Raw genomic sequence first — 13,527 nt, 5'->3', positions numbered from 1 at the left:
CCATGCATCTGCCCACTCACGCATCCTGTCCAAGTCGCCCTGCATTCTCATAGCATCCTCCTCACAGTTCACACTGCCACCCTGCTTTGTGTCATCTGCAAATTTGCTAATGTTACTTGTAATCCCTTTATCTAAATCATTGATATCAATTGTAAATAGCTGCGGTCCCAGCACCGAGCCTTGCGGTATCCCACTAGTCACTGCCTGCCATTCTGAAAGGGACCCGTTAATCCCTACTCTTTGTTTCCTATCTGCCAACCAATTTTCTATCCATGTCAGCACTCTACCCCCAATACCATGTGCCCTGCCATGTGCAGGGAGGGTGTGTAGGATGACAGCAATGTGTCCCCTTCCCTCTCTGGGCCAGCGGGCAGGATGCCAGTGCCCAGTGCAGGGTTGCCCCTCACACTGTCTTTCTCTTTGCTCACAGTTAGTGCGGAAGACTCACAGTGCTGTGCGCAGGCTGAGGCTCGGGGTGATGGTGCTACGGTGAGGATGTCCCGCCGCAGTCCTCGTCTGGCCACCAACGACTATTACCAGCACAACGACGACACCTCCAGCAGCAGCAGTGGCTCCGCCAAATCCGGTGCTCCCTCTTACAAGGAGACTCCCGTCAGGTACATCTCTCTAACTCTCTCTTGTCTCGTTTCCCCCCCCCCCCCTCCCTCTCGTTCTTTCCTCTCTAAGCTATGCTCCTTTCTAACAGTAAATATGCAGGTTCCAACCTCACTCGGGAAGCGGTGTATCCCCCAACCCCCCCCCCCCCCCCCCCCCCCCCCCCCCCCCCCCCCCCCCCCCCCCCCCCCCCCCCCCCCCCCCCCCCCCCACCCCCCCCCCCCCCCCCCCCCCCCCCCCCCCCCCCCCCCCCCCCCCCCCCCCCCCCCCCCCCCCCCCCCCCCCCCCCCCTGAACATTTCCCCAACAGGAAAAAGTTCTGGACAAAAACTCAAGGAAATTTCCAACAGCCTCTTCTTTCCTGCTTGGAATTGCAGGTGGGATGATAGAATGTGTATATCCCATTGGAAACCCCCCCCCCCCCCCCCCCCCCAGGTGTGGATGGCCCCCCCCCCCCCCCCCCCCCCCATATCCCCCCCCCCATAGCAGGAAGGACAGGACCCCCCCCTGGCCCTCATAGTTGAAGCCATTCAAATTCAAACCTAAACACCCCCAACACGGACTCAATTTGGAATTGCAGGTGAGGATGATAGAATGATATGTGTATGTATCTCATAGGCCAAGGACAGGGTTGCCGTGCCAATAGGTTGTTGATGAAGCCATTCGGTTGATGGGCTCATATGGGATGTTGGAGGGAATGTGACCAGGGAGTGGCTTGACACACTGAGTTACTCCAGCACTTTGTGACTTTTTTTATCAACCAGCGTCTGCAGTTCCTTGAGGAGGGAAAGAAGGAGAGAGAGAGAGAGAGTGAGAGAGTCATGATATTCCTTCCCCGTGTGAAATAAACTTCTTCCCCCCCTCCCTTCCCAGCTCTGACAAGCGACACTCTCCATCCCTCCCCAACCCAAGTCGCACCAGTCTCTCATTCTCACTTAGCAAACTGCTAGCAATGGCCTGTTTCCTTTATCATGGTTACTTTTTATGCATAGCTTTCATTCATTTGTTCCATATTTCACTACATCACCGTCTCTATCTCTCGTTTCTCTTTCCCCTGACTCTCAGTCTGAAGTAGGGGCTCAACCCGAAACATCACCTGTTCATTCTCTCCAGAGATGTTGCCTGCCCCGCTGAGTTACTGCTGCTTTTTGTGTTTATCCGGTATAAACCTGTATCTGCAGTTCCTTCATACACCTACCTGTGAGATTTCTGCTGCCATCTTTTAGTTTAGTTTGTTGGTCACGTGTACTGAGGAATAGTAAAAAACTTTTGTTGCGTGCTAACCAGTCTGCAGAAAGACTATATGTGAATACTATCGATCCATTCACAGTGTACATGATAAGGTAAATAGCGTTTACTGCCAGATAAAGCCAGTAAAGTCCAATCAAAAATAGTCCGATGGTCCCCAATGAGGTGGATCGTAGTTCAGGACTGCTCTTTAGATATTAGTAGGATGGTTCAGTTGCCTGATGACAGCTGGGAAGAAACTGTCCCTGAATCTGGAGGTGTGTGTTTCCACACTTCTACACCTTTTGCCCGATGGGTAAGGGGAGAAGGCGGAGTGGCCATGGTGTGACAGGTGCTTGAAGTGCTGGTGGCCTTGCCAAGGCAGCGTGGGGTGTAGCGTTGTCTCGGCAAGGCCACCACCATAATGAAGGACGAATCGCAACTTCTGTTTGTTATTGGGGCCCAGGCAGCTGTTGTCAGCTTTAAGATGCCTGCTCTCGGCAGTTCATGGTGCAGCATTATTCTAATGGTGGGCAAGTGCATTGTGCCCTGATTCCATCTTTCTATTCTATTCCATATTTCTCCATCTCCTTGACACCGTTGTCTCAGACTGGATCATCACCCAGGTTGATCCCTGGAATAAGTCTTAAGCAGAACATTTTTGATTTTAGTTTGGGGAATGGATTTAGGAAGGTAGCAGGATAGTCAGCAGGGAAAGGTGTTCAGTGGTGGTGTCAACATTTTGTTCAGCTTAGCGATATAAAAGGACAAAGATAAACTGGAAGCGAATGCTAACTCCCTAATAACTGTCAGACAGAGTGAGACCCTGATTGGGTAGAAAGAAACTACAGATGCTGATCGATACTGAGATACAAAGTGCTGGAGTAACTCAGCGGGTCAGGCAGCATCTCTGGGGAATTAGGATGGAACCTGCCTTCAGATTGAAAGTAGGGGGGACGGAATGAGAGGTAGGAAAAAACCAGAACAAACTGAGGCCGGCAACAGATGACCAAGGAAGCGTGGAGTCCACAATGGCCCGTTGTTGGCTGGGGAAGAGCTGATAACGACAGGGATACAAGAATGCGAACATTGGAACTAGTAGGATGTCCAGTGTGGGGGAGAGAGTGAATGCAGGAGTTACTTGAAATTGGAGAAATCAATGTTCATACCACTGGGGGGTAAGCTGCCCAAGTGAAATGTGAGGTGCTCTTCCTCCAATATGTGTGTGGCCTCACTCTGACAGTGGAGGAGGCCGAGGACAGAAAGGTCAGTGTGGGAATGGGAAGGGGAGATGCCGCGACATGTCGACACATGACGCCAGTATGGTCGTGAGTAGTCGCCCGAAGAGTCATACCTTTTTCTGGTCGCCGCTGGAATTTCAACATGTTGAAAATTTTCAGCGACCTGCTGCGACTGCGACGGGTGCCGGCAGTCGCCAAAAATATCGCAAAAGTGGGAGAAACCCTTAAAGGGCCTGTCCCACTTGGGCGACCTAATTTGTGAGTTCTGGTGAGTTTGCCCTGACTCATACTCGCAGCATGGTCGTCACAAGGTCGTAGGAGGTCTTCGTAACTCTCCTTCATGCTCGAAAGTGGTCTCCACGTACTCAAGGCCTCAGCTAGGTCGCGGCGTTTTTTTCAATATGTTAAAAAATGCCCGTGAGTAAAAAAAGGTCGCCATGGAAAAAATCAATACTTTTTTTTACTCGTAGGTTTAGTCATAGTAGATTGTAGTAGGTCGGCATGCTAGTCATAGGTAATCGAGGATAGTCAAATGTAGTTGAAGATAGTCGTAGATAGTCTTCTTCATAGTAGAAGGAGGATCGAAGGAGGTCGTCTCGTCTTCACTCCACTCCTATTTTTGGTGTTTAATTTTTTCCCAAATTTAGTCGTAGCTAGGTCGAAGCTAGTCTTCAACAGGTCAGTCATAAAAGGAGGTCTTCAACATGCCATTGTTTTAAACTCTTCTAAATTCGCCAATTAGGTCACCCAAGTGGGACAGGCCCTTTAGGCAGCAACTCTTCCAGCTGTGACAACAGGCCAAGCTTAGTTTGAGTCCATTCAAATCATACAATGCACGAGTACAAGCACCTCGCGATTTACGGGGAGTTACATGCTTGAAAAGCAGCAGTGATTCATTCAAAACATGTAAATGTAAACATCATGTGCAACTATGCCGTCAACAGTAAATTTGAACGCTTTATTCTGCAAATACCAGCATGCAAATTAGGCTGTCTGTTGCCTCCTCCCCATCTGTTCCTCTCATTATCTTTTGCAGACCTATACAGATCACCCCTCATCCTCATCACTTCATAGAAATAGTAGTCCCAATCTCCTCAACCTCTCTCTACTCTGTCACAATCCTGGCATCCGCCCCTCTATCCTCCTCTTCTCTATCTGTCTGTACGTTCCAGCTTGACAACATTTTTTTATAACATGGCAGCCAGCAAACCATTTAGAACCATTCTGGGTAACCATTTAGAACGGAGACAGGACTCGGACATTTTTCTCACAGTGTGTTGTCAGTCTGGGATCTCTGTCTCAGACTGCGGTGAAGGCAGGTTCGCTGGATGCTTTCTCAGAGAGCTAGATGGGCTGGATAGCGGAGTCAGGGGATATGGGGGAAAGATGCTGCATGAAACCATCTTATGCTACCATTAACAGCATGGATCACATCTCCCACCCTTAAGTGTGCCTATAAGATCACGAATCTCCCCCTGGCCCATATACCCTATCCGTCCCATAACCCCTCCCTTCCCTGGTGAACCTTCTCTCCATCCATATATGGCTAATATCCTTCCTCACAAATATATCAACGCAATACCTGTTGCACCCCTGTACAACTGCACATCTTCCTATACAAAATCCTGCAACTTGACCCCCTCTTCCCCTATATCAATACTGTGGCTGAAGCCTGAAGGCCAACTGTGCCAAAAGCCTTACTGGCAGATGAAGGCCAAAAAGCTTTTGAACTCGATCTACTGTGTGAGTCCACCTTCAGGGAGGGACCATGCACCTCTCTCCCTCTACTTGTTCAACCTTTTCCCCATTAGCCCAAACCCTGGCACTGTGGTAAATCTCCCATGCCCTGTGCAGTCTTCCCCTTCGAGTTGCCCCATTGCACATTTCCTCCCATCAGTCTAATTCTGCTCTATCACCTATGACGAACCTCCAACTGACAGACAGCATCCAAGACATTAGCAAAGGAAGCCAGTTCACAATTGCCAGCAAGAGATGGATTCATGCCAGCTGAACTTCCGAAAGCTACAGCAGCAGTCAGAGTACCCGCAAAGCAGGCTTGGCAGGAGGCGGCTGGACTTTCCCAACTCAGGGAGGGAGGGATGAAGGAGGAGCTTGCAGACTGTTGGAATATGATTTCTACCAGCCCTCAATCAATCTTCGGAACAGTGCCTATCGACACTGCCTCATACTGCTCCTGCAACCAAACAGTCTGGGCTGATCAAGGCAACTGGCACCCCAACACTGTAGCCCAGCAGTCCCTGAAGAGTTACTCAAGCCTGTGCCTAAGAGCGCATGCCCAAAAGTAAGTGCAAAAGCTGCTCCCACGCTGTGCCGTCCCCTCGCTTGGAAGCGCAAGCAGGTCGGATAATCTTAAATCATGTTCCTCATGTTCTGCGACATGTTATGTGTAATGCTTCACTGGGCACTAAACTGGAACAAGACCAATCCCACACAACGGCAATGTTTTGCTCATGTCAGGTGCTGAGGGATTAATGGGGCAGAAAAGCCAGCAGAGTTTAGAAAGTGTAGGAGAGAAATTAATGGTGACAATTACAGAAAGCAAGGAGGGTTTGAAAATATTTGGCAAATAAAATCAAAAGATATTTTATGTACGCGAAGCAAGAGAATGATCAAGAAACGAACAGGGCCATTGGGGGACCTTTAGACTTTAGTGATACAGCACGGAAACAAGCCCTTTGGCCCACCAAGTCCGCACCAACCAGTCGTCACCCCATAAGCTAGCATTATCCTACACACACTAGGGACAATTTATAATTATCAGTAGCCAATTATCCTACAGACCTGTACATCTTTGGAGTGTGTGAGGAAACTGGAGCACCCGGAGAAAACCCATGTAGTCACAGGGAGAAGGTACAAACTCCGTAGAGACAGCACCCGTAGTCAGGATTGAACCCAGGTCTCTGGTGCTGTGAGTCAGCAACTCTACCGCTGCGCCACAATGCCGACACAAAAGGTTGTCTGTGAGTGGCTATGAGTACGATGAATGAATATTTAGTGATGTGGTCACAATGGACAGAGGGGATGCTGCTGTGAAACTTCAACACGCTTGGCCGTGTATTGCGGTGCGTGACCTGCAGGGTGGCAGGCGGTCGGACAGGGTTGTTTTAGCTTGACTGGCACAGATGGGCTGAATGGCCTCCTGTGTCATCGATGTTTAAAATCTTCTTACACCCTGGCATCTGGAAACCTGAGCACTGCTCAACCACAGTGCCGGTAACCTCTACCCTGACCCAGCTAGTCTAATTTAAAGTGTAGGGAGTAACTACGGATGCTGGTTTACACCGCAGGTGGACACAAAATGCTGGAGGAACTCAGCGGGACAGGCAGCATCTCTGATAGAAGCAATGGGTGACATTTCAGGGTGAGACCTTGCTTCCGAATCTCAGTCTGAAACATAGAAAATCGGTGCAGGAGTAGGCTGTTTTTTTTTTGTAACTGTCCTCTAAAAAATGTATGTTTCAATATATATCCTCTCATCCTTCTATATACCAGTGAATACAAGTCCAGTCGACCCATTCTTTCATCATATGTCAGTCCCACCGTCCCGGAAATTAAACTGGGGAACCTACACTGCACTCCCTCAATAGCAATAATGTCACAACTCACTAATGTGAGATGTCACTAATGTCACAAGAGTTGTGAATCTGTGGAATTCTCTACCACAGAAAGCAGTGGAGGCCGATTCACTGGATGCATTCAGAAGAGAGTTAGATGGAGTTCTTAGGACTAGCGGAATCAAGGGATATGGGGAGAAAGCAGGAACTGATTGTGGATGATCAGCCATGATCATATTGATTGAGGCTGGCTCGATGGGCCGAATGGCCTAATCCTGCACCTATTTCTATGCTTATAATCTTTACCCACAATGTGTTTTGGATTGCTGTGCCAATTTCACAGAAGTTCTTGCTTCTCTTTCGCAGTCCTGGTCTGCCTCCGCCCTAAATCGTTGCCCTTTATCGTTTCAGGTTGCACAAGAAAAGGTCAAACAGCAAGGGGCCGGGACCTGTACCTGGCGTTAAAGGTTCGCCGTCCAACAGTTCAGTCAACAGTCTGAGTAGCTACTTCAGCAACATCAGCAACGCCTCCAAGCGCTCTCAGCACCTCGGCAGCTGCAGCGGCTGGCAGGAGCCCGTCGGTACGTGTCCGGGGAGGGCAGCGCGGGGCTTGGAAGCAGGGCACCGGCGCATTTCTTTGGTCAGAGGGTGATGAATCAGTGGAATTCATTGCCGCTGAAAGCTGTGGAGGCCAAGTCTGGATATTTTTAAGGCAGAGATAGATAGATTCTCCATTAGTACAGAGGTTACGTGGAGAACGCAGGAGAATAGAGTTAGGAGGGAGAGATAGTTCAGCCATGATGGAATGTCGGAGTAGACTTGATGGGCCGAATGTCCTGATTCTTCTCCTATCACTCATGACCTTTTGACGGCAGCGCTCTTAAAGCCTTAACCCTTCCCTCCAACAGACTGGTTAAGGGCTTCTCCTTGTTTTAAAGTACCGCGATCATTGGTGCATGTCGGAGACTCGTGCTGCAGTATCTCAGTTTTAGTCGGAAACGAGCCCTTTGGCCCACCGAGTCCGCGCTGACTAGCGATCATCGCACAGCTGCAGTGAGACTTTGCCCATCCCGCCTGTGTGTGGTAACACACGGTTCAGTTACTGGGGAGCGCTGGGTCGGGGTCTGATGCCCCCTGGTGGTGGGAGGTGACCGACACCGAGCTGCAGTTACTGAGAGGCGAGGGATTATACTTTCCTTTATAGGAATGAAACAGCAGATGCCAGTTTATACTAAAGATAGACACAAAATGCTGGAGTAACTCAGCGGGACAGGCAGCATAAGGTCGTAAATGATAGGACCAGAATTAGTCCATGCAGAATACGACCCATCATGTCTACTCTGCCATTCAATCATGGCTGATCTATCTTTCCCTCTTAACCCCATTCTCCTGACTCCTCCCCATAACCCCTGACAACCGTACTAATCAAGAATCGATCTATCTGTGCATTAACAATATCCACTGACTTGGCCTCCACAGCCTTCTGTGGCAAAGAATGCCACAGATTCACCATCCTCTGACTAAAGACATTCCTGCTTATCTCCTTCCTAAAGGAGCGTTGTTTAATTTTGAGGCTATGAACTCTAGACCTGGACTCTTCCACAAATGGAAACATCCTCTCCACATCCACTCTATCCAAAACTTTCACTTTTCGGTAAGTTTCAATGAGGTGCTTCTCAACTCCAGCAAGTACAGGCCCAGTGCCGTCAAACACATTTCTGGAGAGAAGGAATGTGTGACGTTTCGGTCGAGACCTTTCTTCAGACTTAGTCAGGGGAAAGGGAGATTTGGAAGGGTAAGGTGCGAAAACAAGAGATCAAAGGGGACGAAGCTCTAAGAAAATACAGAATAGATCATTGTTAGCTAGGGGAAGGTGACAACGAAGCATCCAAAGATCAAATGTAATCAGGAGGACTGACCGGAGAGCTAGGATGGTGGAGGGATGGAGAGAGAGAGGGAAAACAAGGGTTACTTGAAGTTAGAGATGTCAACATCATATTGTTGGGTTGTACGGTGTCCAAGCAAAATATGAGGTGCTGTAATATTTTCCTGTGATGACTTGCCTTAGTAACCTGTATCTCGCATCCAGCAGTCGGAAGGCCGTCCAGCTTTGAGGACAGCTACAAAGACAAAGTAAACAGAGCATCCGGCAGGATGGGGATACTGACAGCGCCTTCCACTTCTTCCAACATCTACTTGTCATCGACATCTGGTTACTCCTCCCAGGATGAGCTGCAGGGTACGTGGAACGTTCATCATCTCACATCCCACGTCCCTCATCCTGAACAGCTAACGTGCGGCACGTTGCACTAACGGGAGAGAGGACACACTGGCTGGGGCTGGAACAGAGGCTTTATGGAATTTAATATTGAATGAAGTTGGGCAGTTGGGCAGCTGAGCGGGCACTTACTGCGGTGGGTGGATGAGTGGGTGGGAGGTGTTACTAGGGTGGAAGGGTGAGAGGAAGATGTTACAAGGGTGTAGACGGGTGGGTGTGGAAGATGTTACTAGGTGTGGACAGGGTGGGTGGGAGATTTTATACGGTGGGGCAGATGGATGGGGGCAGTTACTAGGGCATGGACAAGGTGGGTTGGTGAGTGGAGGATGTAACCAGGGTGGGGACAAGGTGGGGGGGGGTGATGTAGATGTAGGGTGTGGGGGTGGGTGAATTGGGGGTGGGTTGGTAAGGTGTGGACAGGGTGGGGGAGTGGAGGTGGGGGGGGTGTGAGGAGTTGTGTGAGAAGTTAGTGGGTGAGTGGAGGGTGGATGTGGGGGTTTGTGGGGGGGGAGGGTGGGGGGGGTGGGGGGGGGGGGGGGGGGGGGGGGGGGTGGGGGGGGGGGGGGGGGGGGGGGGGGGGGGGGGGGTGGGGGGGGGGGGGGGGGTGGGGGGGGGGGGGGGGGGGGGGGGGGGGGGGGGGGGGGGGGGGGGGGGGGTGGGGGGGGGGTGGGGGGGGGGGGGGGGGGGGGGGGGGGGGGGGGGGGGGGGGGGGGGGGGGGGGGGGGGGGGGGGGGGGGGGGGGGGGGGGGGGGGGGGGGGGGGGGGGGGGGGGGGGGGGGGGTGGGGGGGGGGGGTGGGGGGGGGGGGGTGGGGGGGGGGGGGGGGGGGGGGGGGGGGGGGGGGGGGGGGGGGGGGGGGGGGTGGGGGGTGGGGGGGGGGGGGGGGGGGGGGGGGGGGGGGGGGGTGTGGGGGTGGGGGGGGGGGGGGGGGGGGGGGGGGGAGTGGGGGGGGGTTGGGGGTGGGGGGGGGGGGGGGGGGGGGGGGGGGGGGGGGGGGGGGGGGGGGGGGTGGGGTGAGGGTGGGGCGGGGGGATGGGGGCAGTTACGAGGGCAGGGACGGGGGGGGTTGAGGAGGGGAGGAGGTAGACGGGGGAAGGGGGGGCGAGGGACGTAAGCGGGCTGATGGTGGGGAGGGTAAATGGAGCGGGTGGGGTGTGAGGATCCGTTACTGGGGCAGGTGAGGGGCCTTGGTGATTACCAGTCATCTCCCCTCGGTCACTCCTTCCCCCAGTGACTGATCTCCTTCCTCGGAAATTGCACTACTGCTACTGTATACACATATACATATTTACTGTTCCATTATTCTGTGTTCCCACTTCTGGGTGAGATGCTAACTGCATTTCGTTGTCTCTGTACTTGTACACTGCACAATGACAATAAAGTTTTTGAATCTTTGAATTTGAATCTGAAACATTGGGCCACGTGGCCCTTTGAACATTGTAAACCTTGAGAGAGAAGTTTGCTTTGTTGACATCTTGCTCTTTCCCACCACCCCCAGGTTTGGCCTACTCTGAATCATTCTCTCCCCTTGCCAACCTGTGGGGCTGGATCTCGCTGTTGTCTCCAGGTACCTGCATTACTAATCTTCCCTCTTCTGTGCTCCATGGCCCCAGAACTCTGCTCCAGTCAACCAGTGCCCTGCTGATACTGGACCCAGTGGTGAGGTAGAGCCCGCTGCTCCTTCCTTAAACTCCCAGGGTTTGCACAAGGCCTGGTCCCCAGTGCTCTGTTGTTCGTGCAGCCTAGGACCACAGTCAGTGCGGGAGGAAGCCGCCTTCCAGCTTGGTACTCTAGTGTGTTCCCTCGGCCTGACTGGGTCACTCACTGAGATGAGTGGTGAGTTGCCGAGAGGACCATAGGGTCAAGAGACGACTGACTGTCAATGCTCGGTTATTCGACCCCGACTGAAGTCATGTTGTAACACCTAAGGGAGGCCTGGTTTGTGCTCCAGGGTCACTGGGGCGATGGAAGAATAGGATCTCCTTTAGATTTCCCCAGCTGTGTGGCACCGAGGTTGCTTTTGAAATGTAGTGTAACATGGTGGACCGCGGCCAAGCTCACACACAGCATTGTGGTGAAGAGCAGACGCCATTGCTCAATAAATATACATTTCTCTAACTTTAAGTAACCCACCCTCTCCGTCCCTCCCCCTCCTTAGTCGTTGTACTAGTTTCACTGTCGTCCTGGTGAGTTTCATTGTCTGTATAATTCGTTAACACCAAGCCCACAGACAACTAACAATGGACTGTTTCCTTGATCATCGTTACTTTTTTGCATACTGTTCATTCATTTGTTCCATATCTCTCTACATCACAGTCTATATCGCTTGGTTCCCTTTTCCCTGACATCAGTCTGAAGAAGGGTCTCGACCCGAAACGTCACCTATTCCTTTTCTCCAGAGATGCTGTCTGTCCCGCTGAGTTACTCCAGCTTTTTGTGTCTATCTTTGCCAATGTTGTTTGTGGGATAATAGACAATAGGTGCAGGAGTAGGCCATTTGGCCCTTTGAGCCAGCACCGCCATTCAATGTGATCATGGATGATCATCCCCAATCAGTACCCCTTTCCTGCCTTATCCCCATATCCCCTGACTGCTATTTTTAAAAGCCCTATCTTGCTCTCTCTTGAAAGCATCCAGACTCTGCCTCCACCACACTGAGGCAGAGAATTTCACAGACTCACCACTCTCTGTGAGAAAACGTGTTACCGCGTCTCTGTTCTAAATGGTTTACTCCTTATTCTTAAACTGTGGCCCCTTGCGGTGGACTTTCTGTGGTGGTCCCTGCAGGGGAGAAGGTCTCTCAGCCTGACGTGGTTCCACAGTATCAGTGGGTCCCGTGTGGGAGAGTCTGAGCTCTCTCCGTTTCCACTGATGGGAAGCATCGGGGACCAATGTTGTCTAATGTTGTGTTGCTGTCTCTTTCAGAAAAAGCTTTGCCCCTGGTGTACTGGTGGTTGGGCACAGCCTTGTACCAGTTAACAATGGCTATCTCCTTGATCGATGTCTTTACTCCTTTCAGGTACGTGATCAGGGGATCCACAGACTCCCTTCCTCCACCTGGTCAACTGAAGCAGAGTCACCCATCCCTGCTGCCTCCTCCATCTCCTCCCCACCTCTGTACTGAACACACCCTCCCACAGGACACCCAGTCACACTGAACCCCTGATAAACTCACCACAGAACAGCCCACACTCACTGCTACAGGTAAACTCGCCGTAGAACAGCCCATTCTCACTGTACCCAACAATGCCTTACAACGCTTTCAGCAGCAGAGACCCAGATTCCATCCTGACTACGGGTGCTGTCTGTTCAGAGTTTCTACGTTCTCCCCATGACCTGAGTCGGTTTTCCCCGGTACCTCCGGTTTCCTCCCACATTCCAAAGACGTACAGGTTTGTAGGTTGTAGGTTGATTGGTTTAGTTTAATTGGAAATGGTCCCTAGGCAAGGGGGGGGGGGGTAGGAACTCGTACAGGACACGTGAGAGGCTAGAAGTTGGTATGGAAGGTGGTGTGGGGAAGGTTCGTGGACAGAATAGGCAGATGTAAGGCAGAGGACGAGGAAGGAGGGTTAGTTTAAACTGCACATAAAGGGGCCTGACGGGTAAGGCAGATGAGCTTAGGGTAGATACGAGTGGATAGATACGAGTGACTGGGACGTTGTAGCCATGAATGAAACCTGGTTAAGGGAGGGGCAGGACTGGCAGCTCAATATTTTGGGCTACGGGAGCTTCGGGAGAGACGGGGTGAGGGAAAAAGAGGAGGGGGGGTTGCATTGTTGGTTGATAAGGATGTCACGGCAGTGTTCAGAGGTGACATTACAGACGGATCGTCTAGTGAGGCTATATGGGTGGAATTGAGGAACAAGAAAGGGATGATCACCTTGTTGGGGGGGTACTACAGACCCCCAAATAATCAACGGGAATTAGAAGAACAAATGTACCGGGAGATTGCAGACAGCTGCAGGTCAAACAGGTTGTTGTAGAAGTGGATTTTAACTTTCACAATATAGACTGGGAAAATCATAGCGTGAAGGATTTAAATGGGGTGCAATTCCTCAAAAGTGTTCAGGAGAGTTTTTTAAGCAGTATGTGGAGACCCCCACATGTGAGAGGGCAACACTGGATCTAGCATTAGGAAATTGGGAAAGGCAAGTTAATGTAGTGTGTGTGGAGGAGCCTTTTGGGTCCAGTGACCACAGTTCGATTAGGTTTAAGATAGTTATGTATGGGGACGGAGAGGGTCCACGTGTTAAAATGCACAACTGGGTTAAGGCCAACTTTGAGGGCATGAGAGAAAATCTTGCTCAAGTTGACTGGAGCATGTTATTTGAGGGGAAAAGTGGAATGTTTTAAGTGTGTTGACGAAAGCTCAGGATATGTATGTCCCCGTATAGAGTGAAGGGCAAAAAGCAAGCAAACGTAAGGAAGCTTGGCTGACGAGGGAAATTGAGGCGTTGGCCACTGTGGTGGGTAGCGACAATCCCAAAAGATCTTATAAATCTTTAAGGGGGAAAAGGGTAACTAGAGAGATGAGTGGGACCTCTCAGGAATAAAATGTCATATCTGTGTGGAGCGACAGGAGATGGGCAAGGT

General features: G+C 51.5%; 1 protein-coding gene across 4 annotated transcripts; it reads left to right on the top strand.

The window, feature by feature from the left end:
• Positions 1 to 433: 433 nt before the first annotated feature.
• On the top strand, positions 434 to 12,347 carry LOC129702052 (SUN domain-containing protein 2-like). 4 transcript variants are annotated; one of them, XM_055643587.1, is made up of 5 exons: positions 434 to 617; positions 7,069 to 7,238; positions 8,750 to 8,896; positions 10,433 to 10,501; positions 11,860 to 12,347. In XM_055643587.1, exons 1-5 carry the CDS (start codon positions 496 to 498, stop codon positions 12,090 to 12,092), a joined length of 741 nt encoding a protein of 246 aa, XP_055499562.1. In that variant the 5' UTR covers positions 434 to 495; the 3' UTR covers positions 12,093 to 12,347. The 4 variants fall into 4 exon arrangements, with proteins under 4 accessions (XP_055499562.1, XP_055499554.1, XP_055499570.1 ...); XM_055643579.1 differs by having other exon boundaries at positions 8,747 to 8,896; XM_055643595.1 differs by having other exon boundaries at positions 8,828 to 8,896; positions 11,860 to 12,346.
• The last annotated feature ends 1,180 nt before the right edge of the window (positions 12,348 to 13,527 follow it).

Source organism: Leucoraja erinacea, chromosome 1, assembly GCF_028641065.1.
Source record: "Leucoraja erinacea ecotype New England chromosome 1, Leri_hhj_1, whole genome shotgun sequence".
In the NCBI taxonomy this organism is placed as follows: Eukaryota; Metazoa; Chordata; class Chondrichthyes; order Rajiformes; family Rajidae; genus Leucoraja; species Leucoraja erinaceus.
This window is presented reverse-complemented; position numbering and strand designations above follow the sequence as displayed.

Coding starts and splice junctions, on each gene's coding strand:
- LOC129702052 (XM_055643579.1), top strand. CDS start 496: ATGTCCCGCCGCAGTCCTCGTCTGGCCACCAACGACTATTACCAGCAC. Junction 8,897..10,432: donor CTCCCAGGATGAGCTGCAGG/GTACGTGGAACG, acceptor CACCACCCCCAG/GTTTGGCCTACTCTGAATCA. Junction 10,502..11,859: donor GATCTCGCTGTTGTCTCCAG/GTACCTGCATTA, acceptor TGTCTCTTTCAG/AAAAAGCTTTGCCCCTGGTG.